This window comes from Pelodiscus sinensis, chromosome 1 (assembly GCF_049634645.1).
Source record: "Pelodiscus sinensis isolate JC-2024 chromosome 1, ASM4963464v1, whole genome shotgun sequence".
Taxonomy (NCBI): Eukaryota; Metazoa; Chordata; order Testudines; family Trionychidae; genus Pelodiscus; species Pelodiscus sinensis.
The window spans coordinates 241141598-241162720 of record NC_134711.1 but is presented as its reverse complement, the minus strand read 5'-3'; the positions used below and the strand labels follow the sequence as shown (position 1 = coordinate 241162720).

At 42.4% G+C, this 21123-nt stretch overlaps 1 protein-coding gene across 5 annotated transcripts in view; it reads left to right on the top strand.

The window, feature by feature from the left end:
* The window catches only part of MYO16 (myosin XVI), a 517195-nt gene that overhangs the window by 220252 nt on the left and 275820 nt on the right, over positions 1 to 21123 (top strand). For all 5 annotated transcript variants that reach the window (XM_075918615.1, XM_075918625.1, XM_075918604.1 and 2 more), the window contains exon 6: positions 19576 to 19700. In XM_075918615.1, coding sequence (XP_075774730.1) covers positions 19576 to 19700 — 125 coding nt within the window. The remainder of the gene's footprint in view (positions 1 to 19575; positions 19701 to 21123) is intronic.

Here is a 21123-nt window from a genome sequence, read left to right as displayed (position 1 = left end):
ATGAACCATGATAAAAACATTGCACATTATGACACTTGCAAAAGCTGAACATAATTTGAGGAAAGGATACTGTTACCTATTGATTGCTAAAGAGATATTAAACCTTTAGTGTGATTCACACATATCACAGAACAACCCAGCTCACTGAAATGATAAACTTCACTAAACAAAAAAACAAACCAAAGACAAAACAAACAAAAAAAAAACCCTACCTCAGTATAATCAGGGTACTTTCATCTTCTACACATTTATCTTAAAGTTGTATGTTAAGGCCTGGTTGCTATCCATTTTGTGTTTGCAATATAATTTAGAGCAGACTAAGTTAGTGCCCAGCTTTTAGTCAGTAAAGCAAAACTCAGGAATTACCCATGTTAAAATCATTTACAAAAGATGCATTTTTCCAATAGTCTGTGCCCAGTCACTTGTTAATCAGACTTCTGCAGGTAATTATATACATAAATTAATCTTTCTTCTGTTTTGCTGGTTAGTGCCCTATACTGTTATGAAAGTTTTGTCTTTTGAACCTACAGAAAGTTCACACAGCTTTCAATTTGTGAATAACATAAACACAGCCTCTCCTCTGCACCACTACTACTAAGATGCCTTGAACTATTATCCAGTCTATCAGTGAATTCCTAAGGTGTTATCTTGATATTTTCCATTTAATCATGCTATCTGATTTTAGCATTAAAAGATGCTGGTAGTGGAAGCCAGAAAATATTCTAACAACTGACTATAATTACATAAAGGGAAAAATCAAGTGTTTTATATATAATTAAAGGCTCAGTTAAAAATGAAACAATGCTACTGTCTTTCCTATTTGCTGATTCAAAGTATTAGTGGAACAATTAGATTTCAGGTATGGAAAACTGATTATTGGAGAGCTTTAAAGTTATGGTAAGCTAAGTTTTGTGCATTTTTCTTTTTAAATTGCTTCACTGTGGTATCTAAATCCATCTCAGTTCCTGACTAATCTTTAATTAGATTATAATCCAAAAATATTTTCTAAATATTTTATATTGGAAACGCAGAGTTCTTCAATCCTACTTACTAGACCCCTGATGGGAATTATAATTAAAATCGCACTCCCATAATGAAAAACAGGACCATTATTAAAAATACCAAAACAGTTGCATAAGGGATCGGTCGGCAAAGGCTTCCCCAGCCAACCGATTCACGTCTAGACTACTGCGCTGTGCCGGATCAGCTGATCTTCTGCATAGCGGCGGCCATGTTTATTTTAATAAAGCGGCGATTATTTAAATCCCCGCTTCTTTGCCGATGTCAAGTAAACTAGTTTATATGGCTCCGTCGATGGAGCCATGTAGTCTAGACATACCCTATCTGTGAAACATTTTATGAGATTTTTAATTGATATATTCTGAAAAAAATTCTGAGAGGGAGAGGAAACTGAGCAAGAAGACTAAAGCATCTGAGATCAAACAGAGAAGTTTCTTTAGAACCTGTTGTTACAAGCTCTCTTCTCCACAGTTCATTTTAACAAGATTTATTTTGGAGAAGGACTGAAGTGATAAATAATATCCATTTTAGTAGATGCATATTCTCCTTACTTCTTACCTTTTTAATATTCCCTGATTTACTGGTACCATGATTTAAATAGATTTTATCCATGGAGTTCTATTTGTGCATTATCCACTAATCTTTCTCCTTTAAGATGCATGGGACATTCATCAACTTCAGCCAGTTAGTTTGGTCATGTGCTAGTCTGTGCAGGCTTCTGAGAGTAATACTGATGGACTGGGCTTCTTTCTCTATTATTCTGTATAATGTTTCTCTAGGTTTCCCTCCACTTGCTGTGGAAGTTATGCTGGTGGCATCAGATATGCTCATCATTATCAACTTACCATATTTGATGTGTTAGGTGGGTTTGCGTTACTTAGAAACTTTTTTCCTAATGGACTGAAAATCTTTTGTGGGCATTTATTTTGGAATGAATTTATCTTCTTAATTTTTGTTGTAGATTTCTGTGACTCTGCTGCATTAAGCAGGACAGACATGATGCTTGTGTTAAAAGTTTGTATTTTTGTGACTGTACCAATCACTCTACTTTTCCAAATCTTTTTACATTGTTGTTGGCTGCTTTTGATATTGATTGCTTGACATCTGGCATTGTGCCTTGTGCCCTCATAGAATTTCAGTGGAATGAGCTTCTTGTGTTCCTGTTCAATCCTGACATGTCTACCTAGGTGGAACTTACCCTAGTAATATGTCAACAGTGCTATATTTGTTCTGCCTCATTCTATCATTTTAAGATGCACTGTACAACTTCTCTCTCCTTTCACAATACTGAGAGGAAAATAGTGGCACTTTAGGAAATTGACAAGGAAGGACTGAGAGAAAAATAACAAAGGATCATTAGTGGTGAGGGAAAATCCAGGCACAATGTCATCAATCACTGGAAGTCATTAAAACATAAAGCAGTTATGATAAGAATGAATGAAGTCTAACACATCTTTAAATGTTCATCCTGTTTGTATAATTTTCTTTCCTTGTTACAGTCATCTCTGCTGATCCCTTCCATCTGCTTCTCTTTTCATTCGCATCATTCACAATCTGTGCATAGTTCACATCAGTTCCCCTCTGTTTTAACTGCATCAGCTGCAGTTGTTCTTTGTACATATTGTAATAACTTCATTTCTCTGCTTGTCTTCTCAGAGTTTTTTTTACTTTTTGTTCTGGCTTGAGTAAGAGACAAAAAGGCATTGTTTAAAAGTGGAAGTGATATTCTAGTGATGAAAATAGAAAGGAGAATAAAGTCCAGTAATTCAAGTGAAAATTATAATTAGGAAGGCCAACTAAGAATTTGAAGATTAGCTAGCCAAAATCTTTTAAGCACATGAAAAGCAGGAACCTGAAAAATAACAAGAGGGTCCACTGGATGATTGAGTTGCTAAAGGAGTACTCACAGGTGATAAGGCAATGGCAGAGAAACTAAATGAATTCTTACATTGGTCTTCATGGCTGAGGATGTGAGGAAGATTCCCAAACCTGAGTCATTATTTTTAGGTGATAAATCTGAGGAACTGTCCCAGATTGAAGTGTCATTGGAGGAGGCTTTGGACCAAACTAATAAACTAAACTGTAATAAGTCACTAGACCAGATGGCGTTCATTCAAGAGTTTTGAAGAAACTAAAATGTGAAATTCCAGAACAACTAAACCGTGGTTTGTAACCAATCCTTTAAATAGGTTTCTGTACCAAATGACTGGAAAATAGCTAAGGTTATGCCAATTTTTAAAAAGGACTTCAGAGCCTGGCAATTATAGGCTGTAAAGTCTAACTTCAGTATCAGGAAAAATGGTTGAACGAGTAAAGAATAGAACTGTCAGACACAAAGATGAACATAATTTGTTGGAGAATCAACGTGGTTTCTGTAAAAGAAAATCATGCCTCATCAGTCTATTAGAATTCTTTGAGAGGGGTTAAGAAGTATGTGGAAAAGGGGAATCTAGTGGATGTACTTAGATTTCCAAAAAGCCTTTGACAAGGTCCTTCACCGAAGGCTCTTATGCAAAGTAAGTTGTCATGGGATAAGATGGAAGGTCCTCTTATGGATTGGTAGCTGGCTAAAAGATAGGAAACAACGGGTAAGAATAAATGGTCAGTTTTCAGAATGGAGAGGGCTAACTAATTGTGTAAACCAAAAGCCTGTACTGGGACCAGTCATATTCAACATATTCATAAATGATCTAGAAAAAGAGATAATTGGTGAAGTGGCAAAATTTGCAGATGAAAACAATTATCAAGATAATAAAGTCCACAGCAGACTGCAAAGAACTTCAAAAGGATCTCACAAAACTGGGTAAATGGGCAACAAAATGGCAGATGAAATTCAATGTTGATAAATACAAAGTAATGCATATTGAAAACCCCAACTATACATATAAAATGTTGGGGTCTAAATTAGCTATCATTACTTAAGAGAGAGATCTTGCAGTCACTGTGGATAGTTCTTTGAAAATATCTACTTGTGCAGTGGCACTCTAAAAAGCAAACAGAATGTTGAGAATCATTAAGAAAGGGATAGATAATAAGTCAGAAACTATTGTATTGCCTCTATGTAAATCACTTCATCTCAAAAAAGATATATTGGAATTGGAAAATGGTTCCTTAAAGTGTAATAAAAATTATTAGAGGTATGGAATGGCTACCATATAGGGAGGAATTAAAAACTTTTGGACTTTTGGACTTTTAATGAAGGAGAGATACGATAGAGGTCTACAAAATCATGACTGGTATGAAAAAAATAAATAAGGAAAAGTTATTTGCTTCTTCCCATGACACTAACTAGGAGGCACCAAATAAAATTAATAGGCAGCAAGTTTAAAAAAAACAAAAGGAAGTACTTCTTCACACAATATCCAGTCAACCTGTTGAACTCTTTATCAGATGATGTTGTAAAGGCCAGGACATTAACAGTGTTCAAAACAGAAGTAAAAACATTCATGGAGGATAGGTCCATTAGCCAGGATGGGTGGAATGATGTAGCTATCATATTTGGAAAATCATGGGAGATAGGAGAGATTCCAGAAGACTGGAAAAGGGCAAATATAGTGCCCATTTATAAAAAGGGAAATAAGAACAACCCAGGAAACTACGGACCAGTTAGTTTAACTTCTGTGCCAGGGAAGATAATGGAGCAAGTAATTAAGGAAATCATCTGTAAACACGTGGAAGGTGGCAAGGTGATAGGGAACAGCCAGAGTGGATTTGTAAAGAACAAATCATGTCAAACCAATCTGGTAGCTTTCTTTGATAGGATAACAAATCTTGTGGATAAGGGAGAAGCGGTGGATGTGGTATACCTAGAATTTAGTAAGGCATTTGATACAGTCTCACATGATATTCTTATCAATAAACTACGCAAATACATCTTAGATGGGGCTACTATAAGGTGGGTGCATAACTGGCTGGATAACCGTACCCAGAGCGTAGTTAGTAATGGTTCACAATCCTGCTGGAAAGGCATAACAAGTGGTGTTCTGCAGAGGTCTGTTTTGGGACCGGCTCTCTTCAATATCTTCATCAATGATATAGATATTGGCATAGAAAGTATGCTTATTAAGTTTGCAGATGATACCAAGCTGGGAGGGGTTGCGACTGCTCCGGAGGATATGGTCATAATTCAAAATGATCTGGACAAATTGGAGAAATGGTATGAGGTAAACAGGATGAAGTTTAATAAAGAAAAATGCAAAGTGCTCCACGTAGGAAGGAACAATCAGTTTCACACATACAGAATGAGAAGCGACTATTTAGGAAAGAGTATGGCAGAAAGGGATCTAAGGGTTATAGTAGACCACAAGCTGAATATGAGTCAGCAGTGTGATGCTGTTTCCAAAAAAAGCAAACATGATTCTGGGATCCTTTAGCAGGTGTGTTGTGAGCAAGACACGAGGAGTCATTCTTCCTCTCTACTCTGCGCTCGGTAGGCCTCAGTTGGAGTATTGTGTCCAGTTCTGGGCACTGCATTTCAAGAAAGAAGTGAAGAAATTGGAGAGGGTCCAGAGAAGAGCAACAAGAATGATTAAAGGTCTAGAGAACATGACCTATGAAGAAAGGCTGAAAGAATTGGGTTTGTTCAGTTTAGAAAAGAGAAGATTGAGGGGGGACATGATAGCTGTTTTCTGGTATCTAAAAGGATGTCATAAGGAGGAGGGAGAAAACTTGTTCATCTTGGTCTCTGAGGATAGAATGAGAAGCAATGGGCTTAAACTTCAGCAAGGGAGGTTTAGGTTGGACATTAGGAAAAAGTTCCTAACTGTCATGGTAATCAAACACTGGAATAAATTGCCCAGGCAGGTTGTCGAATCCCCATCTCTGGAGATATTTAAGAGTAGGTTAGATAAATATCTATCAAGGAATGTCTAGACTGTATTTGGTCCTGCCATGAGGATAGGGGACAGGACTCGATGACCTCTCGAGGTCCCTTCCAGTCCTATGATTCTATGTTCCTGGGCTCTGTTTATCAGGGTTGACAATGGGTGACAGATAGATGATTTGATTACCTGTTCTGTTCATTCCCTTTGGGGCACCAGGCATTGGCCACTGTTGGAAGACAGGATAATAGGTAGATGTACCTTTGGTCTGACAAAATATGGCTTTGGTAACATGATACATTCAGGGTAGCCATGAAATTTACAGAGCTCTGTATGGAAACCAAGATGTATGGGCCTGAGGAAAACTCCTACAAGCAGCAAAGCATATTTGGATGTTAGGATAGATTTGGTAACGAGAGAGGCTTGAGGGTGGCTTTGTCATTTGTGTGGGGGATTGAATGTGTAATTCATCAGTGGAAGCTTCATGAGGGTTTTGGTGGGGTGGGCTGGTGCACTGATTTTCCAGCCCATGAAATACAATACCCATTAGATGTACACCCTTCTTCTTAGGAACAACTTGATGAGAACTTCTGAAGAGTCCAAACAGAATGTAAACAGCAGTAACAAAACAGAAATAACAGCTACAATCAGTAATTTCAACATACAGACTTGTGAGCAGGGCTCCAGTTCACACTGAGGGTATGTCTACACTACCCCCCTAGTTTGAACTAGGGGGGGTAATGTAGTCATACGGAATTGCAAATGAAGCCCGGGATAATGTAGCCATACGGAATTGCAAATGAAGCCCGAGGTAATGTAGTCATACGGAATTGCAAATGAAGCCCGTGGAACGAGGTGTACAGCTAGTTCGGATTAGGAAGCCTAATCCGAACTAGCTAGTCAATGCCGCGTGTAGCCGTGAGGCACAGGGTCCGACATAGCCGGCATTTAAAAATAGCGCCGGCCGGCTTTATGCAAATGAAGCCCAGGAAATTCAAATCCCGGGCTGCATTTGCAATTCCGTATGACTACATTACCCCCCCTAGTTCGAACTAGGGGGGTAGTGTAGACATATCCTCAGATATTTCCCTCTTGCTCTCACTTAGGTGGGCCTTTATACTTTCCCTAATTCCCCCTAGTAGTTCAGGTTTAATTGACTATAGCATTAACCTGTTATGGTTCATCTACGCTGCTTGCTTACTTTTCAATAAGCTATTACAGAAGAAATATTCTGAAATAGCTTATTTCGAAATAGCACATCTACATACCAAATGTGTATCAAAATAGCCCTTAGCTATTTCCAAATAGAGTATCCACACTGATTGGATGCTGAATCATATTTCAGGCAACTCAGAAGCACCTCAGGCAGGGCATCAGGACAGTAGTTACTTCCTATAGCTGCTGCCTGAGGCTAGCTGAGGCTTGTGCTTAAAGGGACCCCCCCCCCCGCCCGGTATAGCTGTGTCTCAGGTTCTTCTCCTTTGCCTACCCCATTGCTTGCTGAGGTTGCCCTTGCAGATACCTCATCATTGTAGCCATGAAGCCAGACCTGCCTGTGGGCACTCAACAGCCCTTATTCATCATGCTGCAGTTCCTGCAGCAGTTTCTGCAGGCTGCCCTCTTGGCCCTGCAGGAACGCAACCCCCAGCTTATCATGGAGACCCTCATCATCCTTCTGCAAGCGCAGCTGATACAGCTGCACCCCACTGTGCACCATCCCTTCTGGCATCTGGATACTAGTTCCAAGACATGGGACCAGCTTGTTACGGAGTGGTGAGATGACCAGCAATGCCTCCAGAATTTCCGCATGGAGAAGGAGACCTTTCTGAAGCTGTGTGAGTGGATCACCCCTGCCCTCAGGTGATAGGACACCTACATGAGGCCCCCTATGCCCCTTGAGAAGCAGATAGCCATCGCTATTTGGAAACTCGCCACGCTGGACAGCTACTGATCTGTTGAGAACCAGTTTGGCATGGGGAGATTGACTGTCAGGGCCCTGGTTATGCAGGTATGGTGCTTTTTGGCTACTGTCCCAGGAGGGGGGGGTGAAGTGCTGGAAAGGGGGTATCCTAGGGAAAGGGCGGTTTAGAGGTGGGGATGGGGGTGGAAGCCCCCTTCCCCAAGTGTTTTTTCAGTCCTGCCCCATTCTGCTGGGGAATGGGGTAAGTGGGGGGTTGCTCCTGCTGTAGGGGAGAAGGGGGAGTGGGCTCAGGGACCTCCTGAAGCCTCTGGCACTCCTGTAATTCTCTGTTTATCTCCTTCTACAGGTGGTGAGGATCATGAACACAGTCATCAACCCCAGCAACCCCCAACATGGGCTTCCCCAACTGCGGTGGGCTATTGATGGCACCCACATCCCCATCTGGGCTCCTGACCACCAGGCATCTGTATACATCAACCACAAGAGGTGCTTCTCAATGGTCTTGCAGGCCCTCATCAACCACTGCGGGCAGTTCACCAACATCTATGTCACCTGTGTCATCCGCAACTCCAGTATCTTCTAGAAGCTGAATGCTAGCACTTTTTCCCCAAACCACACCATCAAGTTGGAGATGTTGACATACCTGTGTGCATCATGGAGGATGTGGCCTACTCTCTGTTGCCTTGGCTCATGAAGCCCTACACTGGACAACTTGACCCCACCAAGTAATGGTTCAACGCCAGGCTCAACAGGATCCTCACGTTGGTTGAGGGTGCCTTTGGGCATCTGAAGACACAGTTCTGATGCCTCCTCACCTGGCTGGATGTTGAGGAATGGAACATCCCCCATATGGTGGCCACATGCTGTGTCCTTCACAATATTTGTGAAAGTTTGAGGGGAGGCATTCCTGCTAGGATGAGGGGCAGAGGCTGGCTGGCTCAACAGGGTTTTCGAGCAGCCACACACAGCTGCCATCTGGCAGACCCATCAGGGGCCACACGCATCTGGGAGACCCTGTGGGAGAGTTTCTCACAAGGACCCCAGTGACACTCTTCCCTGGGCCAGCCAACAAGGGGCCAGTGCATTGCCCCTCTTTGCCTTTCCTCCCACACCTCTCCCTTCCCACCTCCTCACACTTCTCTCCTGCAGAGACAACAAAATACACTTTTTCTTTTGGAAAAAAATGAACTATTTGTTTTTTTCTTTGGGGTAGAAGTAACTGGGGAGGGACTGGGTAAGGAACCTGGGAGGACAGTGGGGGGGGAGGGGGAGCAGAAGGAGTAGGGATGAGAACTTTGGAGTGGAGGGAAGGGTGAAGAGAGGCTCGGGGCTGGGCTTCTGGTTGTTCTACTGTCTTGGGTATGCAGACTTCAGTGACCATGAGGGGGAGGGTTAGAGGGAAGAAGCAGGAGCAGGACTGTAATGGGTGTTGGAGCAGGAGTGGCAGCAGGAGCAGCGATAAGCACTTGAACTGCCAGGCACATGGTACAGCCCTGCTCCAGCAATTCTCACCAGGTCTCTTGCCACAGCTGGTTGTCCTCCTCCAATCTCTAGTCCAGGGTGCCCTTCAGGGATCAGAGTGTGGAGATGAGCTCCCCCAGTAGTTCCTCCTGGATCCTCCGGTGCCTGCAGATCACCCAGTCTCGGGAGGCTGTCCTGGGTGGTGTCCTCCTCTTGCAGCTGGTCTGACTGTGGAGAAAAGAGAGATGGTCAGTCATCCTGGGAGACACTGTCCCTGAAGCCTTGCCCTCTTCTGTGACCAACAGTGCTCAGGTCAGATGAAGGTGATGTGCTTGGAGCAAGGAGATCTGTAGCCTGGACAGTGAGTACTTTCTTGCAGGGGCTCAGATGTCCCCAGGGGAAAGGGGACTCACTACCTTCACATCCTGGCTACAAGCAGGCATGGCAAGTTGCTGACCAGACTGGGATCCTGTGGGTGGGGGGAGGGCATGGGGTGGCTGGACTTCCCACCATGCCACGCACATGCCAGGTCCAGCAGTGGCAATGTTCCATGGGGAGAGGACTTGTATCCCTACCCACTGGAGGAGATGGGGTCAGGGGGTTAAGCAGTGTCCCTTCTAAGCTGCATATTAAAAAATGTATATCCACCCACATCATTTTAAGAGCTGCGCAGCAACATTCAGCACTCATCTTCCTGCTGGAATAGAGTGGTGGTGGTGGTGGCAGCAGCCGGTTGCCCAGTGGGTTCATGACAGTGGGCAGCTGCCCTTTTGTTCCACATGGAACCAGGGCACATGAGGTTAGACTTTTCCGGTGAGACTGCCCCAGCTGTAACTGGCCTTGTGTGACTTCTGCTTTACTCCAGCTGGAGCTGGGGACACCCACAGTGCTATTTTTAGTACAAAGGTCTCACGGGGACTGGGACCGCAGTACTAAAAATGGCACTGTGAGCGGCCTCTGCTCGAGTCCTAGCATGCGGTCCCACCCCAGGAATAGCTGGGGCCAGGGTTGTGGAAGCTTCTAGGGCCAGGATTGTGGTGCTAAAAATAGTACAATAGCCCCAGCCTCAGCCACCACAACTTGCTTTTCATGTTGAAGTTAGAAAGTTAGGGTAGGAGCAGGGGGAGAACTAAGGGGAATATGGGGTGAGGAAAGGAAGAGGCTTGTGCTGAGGGGAAAGGAGGGGGCCAGAACAGGAGAAGAAAGGGAAAGCCACCAAGGGGCAGGGTGGAGGAAGACAAATACAGGGGGCCAAGAGGAGACAATGAAGAAAAGGGGCCACAGCGCCAAATTCTGAAATAAAGTGCTATTCCAAAACATCCCTTAACCCTCGTGCAATGAGGTTTACAGGGACGTCAGAATAGCGACTCTGTTATATTTTAATATAACAGGCTTGCTCTTAAGATGCAGATACCAAAAGCATTCAAAAATAGCTCTGCAGTGTAGACGTACCCTTAGTGACCAGTCTAGAAAGTGCTGTTGTACTGTCACAGATAGCTTGGGGTACTGATCCAGCATGGTGGGGTTGGATTGCCAAGCTGATCTTTCAGGGTTGAAATACAGTATGAATGACAGACTCACAAGTGTGTGAGGTGTCTGATGTGTTTTCCAGTATAATACGGGACAGGACAGATTCACTGAAAATATGGGGTTTTGTGCAGTCATACACTAAGGAAAACACTGTATGGACACAGGATTAGCATTTCCCTCCAGAATAGGTTTGAAGTGTCTTGGTAGGAACTGTGAAGGCTTTCATTGTGACTGACTGTTTCATGAGAGGACTTCAGACTTTGGGAATTACAGCATGCCCCCTCCTTTCTTCATTCAGAATTAAGTCAACATTTGATTTTAGAGCAAAGTTTTGTGTTTCAGTGCCACATTCAAAATATCTGTTTTAAAGTTAATTGATAAAAAATGTCTAAGGGATGTTATTACTCACATTTCACATACAGTTTCCTTTTTTTTACGTAGGCACAATTTTTTTCATTAAAATTTGTGACACTAAAACTCTGATATAGAATATGATCCTTACATTTATTTTCTTCCCTTAGGATGAATTAAATATTAATATCTTGAAAAGTTTTGCATTTCTTACTTCCTTTCATGGTATTTAGTTGCATCGTAGATTAAAAGACTTAGATATTAATTGGGGAAACTAAAACTGAGTAGCAAATTACTATTCAGCTTGCTGGTTCCTTCTTGACACAGGGCAGACAGTGACACATTTGCCGTGCAATTTGTTTCTGAAAGTAGGAGAATTCTTTTTGTATGTCTGTATACTGGGCTTGAGTCTTTAGGTGAATTATGCATCCAGAATGCCAAATTTGAATTCTATCTTGTATTTCTGAAAACTAACTCTTATATTTGTGCTTATTGTAAGAGGATACTCAAACTACTATTACAAAAAAGGAGAAACATTAGTTGTGAAATTATTTGTAAAGAAATACCTCCATTTATGTACTTGATTTAGCTACATCAAAATAAGACTCATGTTGTTTGTACCATTTCACACAGTATAAATGCAAAATAAATGTTTTAATCTTGTGATGTAAGTTTTTCTTATTTTTAAGGGAACTTTCTATGTAATTAATAAACCAAAGGAAATTGTTTGAGTATATTGGCCCTTAACCAATATTAAATATTTAATATGCCCAACAAGTCTTTTATTATTACTCCAGATGTGTGAATAATATATGTCTTGTACTTTGAATGTTAAGCTGATGATGTTTAAAGTCCTGACTGAACTCTGGAAACAAAGGCCTTTAAAGATCTCAATGCAGAAAGTAAAGTGCTAAATTCTCATGTAAGTGCTAAGTATTTTAACTCCACTGGCACCATCTCTGAATAAGGACCAGTTTTTTCAATAAAAAATTACAATCTGTCAAAATGTATGTTAGCAAATAGAAGTGGTAATTAGTTTACAGTTGCGTTGCTGAGGGAGCTGACATGATAAAACTTGGTTTTTTTCTGCTTTGAAGCAGCAGGTAGAATCCTCAAGAGAGAAACCTGTGGTTAGTATAGAAGTTTGAAGATGTCATGTGACATCAGACAGAAAAAGTGAAGCCACAAATAGCCATACTAAGCATTAAGGCTTCTTTAAAGCTAACTGTGAACAAAGCAAAACAAGTACAGTAAAACTCCAATAGTCCGGCATCCAATTGTATGGCACTCCTGATAGTCCGGCATCAAAATGGCAAGAGCCTAGTGAGTGAGTTTCGGCAAAAAACTAGTCACAAGGCAGCAGCAGCAGCAGCTGAACCGAACGAAACCAGACGGGATCGAGTCAGTCTGCCAGTGGCATTGTGTGATGCTGGACAGTGCTTGTGCTACAATAAAAAGGGGTAAAAACACTTTATACAGGCAGTCCCCGGGTTACGTACAAGATAGGGACTGTAGGTTTGTTCTTAAGTTGAATCTGTATGTAAGTCGGAACTGGCGTCCAGATTCAGCCGCTGCTGAAACTGACCGCCAGTTCTGACTTACATACAGAATCAACTTAAGAACCCCAGGCGTCCCCAAGTCAGCTGCTGCTGAAACTGATCAGCGGCTGATTCCAGGAAGCCCGGGGCAGAACAACTCTGCCTCGGGCTTCCTGTAGTCAGCGCTGGTCAGTTTCAGCAGAAGCTGACTTGGGGACGCCTGGGCAGAGCAGCTGGGGTGCTGCTGGGTTGCTCCAGTAGCGCCGCTCCTCGGTGCTACTGGACCAACCCAGCAGCACCCCATCTGCTCTGCCCCAGGGTCCAAAACAAAAGCCTGGTCTGCTGGGGGGGGGCACACTAGCTGCGCCCCCCCCCCCAGCAGACCAGTGACACGGGGAGCAGAGCCACAGAGGCAGCGGGGTGCCGCGCCTCTGAGGCTTTGCTCTGGCAAAATCTCAGAGGCGCGGGACCCCGCCGTGGCTGCAGCTTCAGTCCCGGTGCCTGTGGTCTGCTGGGGACGGTCCCCAGCAGACCACAGGCACCGGGACTGAAGCGGCAGCAGCGGCGGTTCCCCGCGCTTCTGAGGCTTTGCTCTGGCAAAGCCTCAGAAGCGCGGGAACCCGCCCGGTGCCCCTGGTCTGCTGGAGACGGTCTCCAGCAGACCAGGGGCACCGGAGCAGCTTACGAATGGGGCTTTCTCGCCCCAGAGCTCGCAGGTAGTAATCCGCCACCTCGATCTCCGGGTGAGAAAGCCCCGTTCGTAAGTGCGGATCCGACATAAGTCGGATCCGCGTAAGTTGGGGACTGCCTGTATACAGTATATATATATATACACTATAACCATCTTATAGTACCTCCTGATAGTCCAGCATATACGATAATCTGGCACCATCTACGTCACAAAGGTTCTGGATTATCGGAAGTCTGCTGTAATATAGACAGGGAAAAGTGAACTGAGAAGTGAAGGCAAGGAGAACAGACATAAGAAATTTAAAAAATGCCCTAGTCTGAAATGTGACTGTGGCACACAGTGAAAAAGGTCAACAAAATAAAACTTCTAAAATAATTCATGAAGCCTGAAAAAATCTCTGAAATTTCCCTAGAAGACTTCTATGGGAAAGATACCTCACAAAATCCACAGTTATGAACATTTTTTCAGACAAATATAATAACAACTAGTGTTTTATTCAAAATTATTGTCTTAGAACAAAATATTCATGCTGGGCAATATGTTCTAACACTGAAAGCCCAGTTCCTGCACTTTAAATAAGGAGAAGAAGTAAGCAGTATATTAACTCAAGTGTTTTTATTAAAAGAAATTGTTGGAGTTGAGCAATTCAGCAACTGGTAATAGTACTGCTCTAGCTTCTTTCATGCAAAGGCTCTTGAGAAGTTTTGTATTAATAAAAATGAACCCTAACAATAATCCCATAAATACAATAAAATTGAGTAAAATGTCATCATGCTAGCACCACCGCTCATTGAACTATCTGTTGTAAACAGAGTCTCTAATTTAGATTTTGTTTCTATCTCAATCTTTTACGAACTCATACTTGTTTCTCATCATAAGTATTTTGGCTAAAAAGTTTTGAACCGTAGGTTGTTCTCAAACTTTTCCCTTTGATTATTCTTTGTGGGATATGATTTGTTATCCAAGTCACATTCTATTGTTTCTGCTCTCTAATTGGATGAAAAATTTCTCAACCAAGAAAAGAGAATTTAACAACTAGTGAATAAAGAGTACAACATACACTGCATATGTGAATTCTCTTGTTTATATGTAAGGTCCAGGATGTAAATTAAAAACAACAATTTGTCAAATATTTAGGTGAACAAAAATAATCTGTAAAGGGAAAATAATAAGGGGTATTGTAGGCGAGAGCACAATGCACAACTCAGCCATATATGTATCCTATTTTACCTATGTGGGGAAATTTAGATAATCTTCCTTGACTATTACTCTTACCTCTCATCTTTGCATCTCTCAAATTTCTTGCCAAAACCTCTTAAAATGGTTTATAAGGCCATTCTCTTCCCTTCTGACAAATTTGTCCTCAAGGCCTGCCTCTGTAGTGATTCCAATGTGAATAAATTATTTATTTCAGGTGTAGTAGGAGATTGCTATACTTAGTATATACAAATAAAAATATCAAATGTATGTGTGTATATAAAGTATAATAAAAAAACCTTCATACTAAAAGAATATTAAGATATCAAGTTAGATCATTCCAAAATTAACATTATGCATGCAACCTTCATTCACCTGACACCCCTATCCCCATTATACATAAGATAAGTTTTGGACAGGCAACCATAATTCTGGCATTTCCTAATTAGAGTACGTGAATTTGCAACCTTAATGCATTTTATTGTATCTCTCTGTGTATGTGTGTGTGTGATTTCTTAGATGTTAAAAAAAAATGAGAAAAACCACAAAAATTGATCATAGAGTCATATTGGCATCTACAGAGATCAACAGGAGGGTCAGAATCTTTAGATTCATAGCATAGAATTCTATAATTTGAGCTAATATTTTACCTGTCAGCAATAGTACGTTGTCAGCCTTTATCTGGACTAGCACTGGAAGGGGAATAAGACTAAGTCTGTAGTACAAAGAAAAGTTGGAAAAAGATATGCAAATTGCGGTTCGCAATTTGTGTATCTTTTTCCGCTTTTCTTCTGAAAGAGGCTTTTCCGACATTTTGCCCAACTACATGGGGCCAGTTGTCAGAAAAAAACCCTCTTTCGGAGCACCCTTTCTTCCTTGTAGAATGAGGTTTACAGGGATGCCGAAAAAATGCGTCTGCTTTTCCAAAAAATTGTTTTGGAAAGGCAGACGCATTCATTGAACACGGCAGAGTGTCTGGTTTCCCAGAAAAGCTCTGCAGTGTAGACATAGACTAAGACACTTTAGTTGTCGATTTCACAGATTTTTACAAAAGGCAGAGGATTGTTGGTACTCAGGACTCTTGGATTCCATTCCAGGCTCTAGAGCAGAGTGTACTATGAAGAGCAAAGACTTTTGTCCCATTTTCCTCAAGTCTCTGACTCCTTTTCCCCTTGTTCCCTCTATTCTGTCCTTGTCCCAGTCCTATGATTACCTCTTTTACACCTTGGATTCTTCATCTCAGTCTCTCCAATTCTCTCCGATTCCTCACCCTAGTCTCATTTTCATAAGCTACCTCATTATCTTTTTTAAATGTGTCCTTTTCTATGATGCCTACAAAAAACACTTGATAACTGTTAGTCCTCTTACGTGCAGAGGAAACATATCATCCCTACCAGCATTGTCCTGTTGTTTCCCTGTATATCACCTCCTATCTGCATGCATTTTTTGCATACAGACCAGGCCAGTTATTTCTTTGTTACCATCATGTTTATTTACAAAGAATTTATAGGTTCTTGTTTCCCTGAACACGGTAGGAACAAGCAACATAAGTCAGTTTTCCCAAAATTTCTCTCTTTTGGCTTCCAGTCAGAGCCATGCAACAAATGCTTTATCCTGGTTTTCTGCTTCTGTACACATGGGCCCACCCACTGTGTTTTCATTTAGTCAGTTAAAGGGAAAATCCCTCTTATTGGCCCTGAATTAGGCTATGTCTACACTGGCAGGTGTAAAGTTCTGATAGTTACAAAGCTGCTCACAGAGCACTGCAGGGAAGCTACTGTTGTGTGTCCACACAGTGCTCCTTATGATGGTGGAGCATGTCTACGTTAGCAGCTCTTGCAACACCACAGAGAGCCGTGCATTGTGGTAGCTATTCCAATGTACAGCTGATCACAGAAGATATGTCTACACTACCACCCTAGTTCGAACTAGGGTGGTTAATGTAGTCATACGAACTTGCAAATGAAGCCCGGGATTTGAATTTCCCGGGCTTCATTTGCATGTTGCCGGGCGCCGCCATTTTTAAATGTTCGCTAGTGCGGACTCCATGCCCGTGGCTACACGCGGCACGAACTAGATAGTTCGGACTAGGCTTCCTATTCTGAACTATCTGTACGCTTCGTTCAGAGTTTGCAATGCTGCATGGAGCAGGCAGCATCACATTATCCAGGTTTCCCAGTTCCATTGCTCCATGGTCATCCTTCTATGTTGATAGCTGCTTTTCAACAAGAGTCAGGGGAAGAGGGAAGAGTGTGATAGGGAGTCTGTGTGTGTGTGGGCGGGGTGGAGGAGGAGACACTGTGTTTTGGGGATGTCAGAATGCTGTTTTACAAGTTCAGATGGTGGCAGGAAACCCCTCCTCAGACAAAAGAAGGGTAAAACCCTAACATCTCAGGCACCCCCTGCCTCACTCCATAGCTCTTTCCTCTCTCTTTCTCACTCACGCACAACTTCCTTTGTGTTCAACAGCAGGATCAATCCATCTGAATGATTTGCTCTGTGTCCTGGAGCAAATCAGCACAGCATTCAGGCTGTCTGAAATGGAGCCATGAAAGTGGATATGCACATACTTACAGGGCTGACCATTCTAAACAAAGAGCAGAGGGGACTTGAAGGATTATGGGCCATTTCTGGAGGCCAGTCAGAATGCAACAAACAATTCAGGTGAACACACTGCCCCTCCCCCCCCCCCCCCCAATGCTGTATCCAGAATGCAGCAAGCTCTATGGTAGTTTATGTAGAGTGCAGCAACTGTGGAGTTAACTGAGGGTAAGTCTAGACCACATGACTCTATCGACGGAGCCATGTAGATGAGTTTGCTAGACACAGGAAAATGAAGCGGCAATTTAAATAATCGCTGCTTCATTAACAACAAAAATGGCCACCATGCTGTGCCGATCAGCTGTTTGGCAGCATAGCACAGTAGTCTGGACACTCCGCGATTGACAACGGAAGCCTTTGTCGACCGCTCTGGTAAACCTCATTCCACGAGGCATGACGGAGCAGTTGACAAGGGCTTCCGTTGTCGACCGTGGAGCGTCCAGACTACCGCGCTGTGCTGCCAAACATCTGATTGGCACAATGCGGCAGCCATTTTGATGAAAATGAAGTGGCGATTATTTAAATCGCTGCTTCATTTTCCTATGTCTAGCAAACTCATCTACATGGCTCCGTCGATGGAGCCATGTGGTCTAGACATACCTTGAGTGCCTTGCTAGTGTGAACATCTCAGGTACAGCGCCGGGAGCTGATTTACTGCACAGTCAGTTGCCAGTGTAGACTCGGTCTGAGTTCTTGCTCAGCCAGTTCCAGGAGGTCCAATGCCTTGGGCAATGGCTTTTACTGTTTCAGCTATCTTCCTCCATAATGGAGCTTATTGCTTCTTTCTTTAAGCCTGACTACTAGCATAGCCATCCACATCAGTGGGAGCCAAGATTGCCCATAAATCAGACTTTTTGCTGGCAGTTGCTAAAACCCTGTAACATAACAATAATACTAACTGTCCTTAACCAGTCAGTCCTGGTCTCCATTACCCATGCAGCCATCTCCCAGTTGCAATCTCCTACTCCAAGTTCCTTGGTCCAGTCTTTTGCATCCACCATCATCCCCCTTTCCCGTAAGTCCAGCTCTGTGTTTCAAATTCAACTCTTTTTCTCAAAGATGCCTGGGCATCAGCGGAGTGCAGGGAATTGAGAGTATAGAATTGAGAGCCAGTCAGCAGGCTCTCATCTCCAATGTCTTGCTCTACAGCGACTCTTTTACAAACAGACAGGCTTAAGTAGCCAAACTTTTATGGGGGCCTGAATAGAGTCCAGACCATCAGCCATTATGTTGCCTCATTGCACTCACTTCAAATGTTTTTCCCTCTAGTTCAATGCTCAGGTAGATAAGCAGATTCACAGTAACTCTGACTGAGATTATGAAGATAACTGTAGCTTAGAAATTATATCAAATGTTTACAGGAAAACAGTGTGCTGACATTCTGCATATCAAGCTTGAGACCAATCTAATTTATAATCACAGCAGCATAAAACTCTATAAAAATGATTATGAAAAGAATATGGTTAAAGATTCCTACCTGAAACATGTTTCCAAATGCATGTGCTAAATTCTACAGTTACAATTGCATGAGTAGTCCAGGGCCCTGGTCCCTGAGCAACTATCCATGAGGGCAAGTTTGAAACCCAGTTGACCTCAATAGGGCTATTTTTAAGTGAATAGGGAAAGAAGAATGGGCAATAATTTTTTAAATCTTTCATTAACATTAACAACAAATACACACACATACATACATGCAGACAGAGAGAGAGAGAGGGGGTATGTCTACACTACTCTTCTAGTTCGAACTAGGAAGGCTAATGTAGGCAGTCAAAGTTGCAAATGAAGCCCGGGATTTAAATATCCCGGGCTTTATTTGCATCTTCCCGACCGGGTGCCATTTTTAAATCCCCCTAGTCCAAACTAACTGCCCGTGGCTACATGTGGCAGTCAAACGTTAACTCAAACTAAGCCTTTAGTTCGAGTTAACTATTACACCTCATTCCACGATGGTGCTGGACCAGGGAGGTTCAACCTGTACTAGCAACTGATCCTGGATGATCCTTTAAGGGAACTCACTATTCTTTTTCCCCACCTTTGAGAAGGGTGTGCCAAAGTGACATGGGAGTGGATGAGGGGGGGAGCAAAATGCATGATACACTATGTCACACATCTCTTTCCTCCACCCTCATTTTGCCCTTTTCCTATTGAGGACTGAGATCCAGTCTAATTTTTCTTGTCTTTGCACCAGTTTTATACGTGAGTAACTTCATGATCTTTAGTGGCATTGTTCCTGATTTACACTGGTGTGAAGAGAGTTGGGCCAATGCACTTGAAGAGAATAATCTTCTGTGACATTGTACAACCAAGGCATTTGTAAATGGACAGTTGACCTACCCTTCATCCTGTTCAAAAGACCAAAACAAAATGAGCATAGTTGCTGAAAGTCAGAATAAAATAGAAGGTTTTAGCATTTTTTCTTTAAACATTGTATTTTCTTCTGAACAGGTGTGGATATGAACTCACTGCACCAGATGAAGATTCAGAGACCTATGACAATGCTTGCAGATGTGAAACAACTTATATCAGCTGGAGGGAGCATGAATCAGAAGAATGATAAAGGAGTTACACTGGTAAGCTTGGGCAGTACTTGTTGATTCAGATCCTAAAGCTGTGAACATGCCAATGAAGTGAACATATATTTGCAAGTTGGGATCTAAGGCTTTTGACTTCAGTAGGGCTCTGTGCCTGTACAGAGACAGTTAAAGGATGGGGGATGATGATCCAACTTATGCATCTGCCCAGAGCCCCACTGAAAGCAGTGTGCCTACATGCTACATAATGCAGAATCCAGTTACTGGTTTGTACAGGATTTGGAATTTTAAAGTGAGTGGGTATTGCATCTATTTTACGGATGTGTTTCTTACTCATAATCATTGTTTTGAAAACTTCATGAACAATACACATATGTATCTATATCTGCCTGTGAACATTTCACTGCTGAGAACTTTAAAAATTCAGAAGCAGAAAAATGTTGTACTTCACAGATTTTCAAGCCCATGATTATATGACTTCCAGCATAACACAGGCCCTAAACTTTCACCCAGTGAGTAACTTCTGGTTGACTCACAACTTCTGGGCAGGGACAGATATAGGGCAGGGCGAACGGGGCGGCCGCCCTGGGCCCCGCGCTTCAGAAAGCCCCGCGCATGCGCCGTGGCAAAGGGGGGGCCCCGCGGAATTATGCTGCCCGGGGCCCCGCAAAACGGTCATCTGCCCCTGCTTCTGGGTGAGCTAAAGCATATCATTCAGAAAGCTATCCAGTTTTGATTTAAAGACTTCGAGTGGCGAATCCACCTTATTTCTAGGAAAATTACTTCAATGATTAATAACTGTCACCAACCAAAATTCATACCTTATACCTAGTCTGCATTTGTTCACACTCCAGGCACTGTATCTTGTTACACATTTGTCTGCTAGATAAAAAAATGTATTATTGTTTTTCAAAATTGATGCCAATTAAACTATCAAGGTCTATTGTATCAAAATAATATCAAATTATTGCTTCCTAATATAAAATATCAAAAGCACAGCTATTAGAGGGTATATCTCCAAGTACAATCACTGGTATCATTATATACCAGGAGGGAAAGCCAGAGAATTTGTCCTCAGATTCCAAATATGGAATTTCTTGACTATAAATTCTTGGATATTTTTTGCAAATAGTCTAAAATCAGAAAATTCAGGTCTCTGAAATGTTGTCTGATTAATTTCATGTTTTAAAAATATCAGTGTTGCCTTTAAATTATCGTCACTTAAACCATTAATTAAACATGTGAGTAACAGCAGGGGTTTACTTTCATAGCTAGGATTATCCCTGGGAATTTGCATTCTAGCCCCCAAGAGAAGACATCAGAGACAGTTCTTAGGCCATGAGAACCGCCTTCACATGGTCCATATTACCAACATCTACCCAAGCCTCCACATAAATAACAAAAAACTAAGAAGTCCTCATTCCCAGCTCCTTCTGCTTACACATCTCTGCTTATTCCCAGA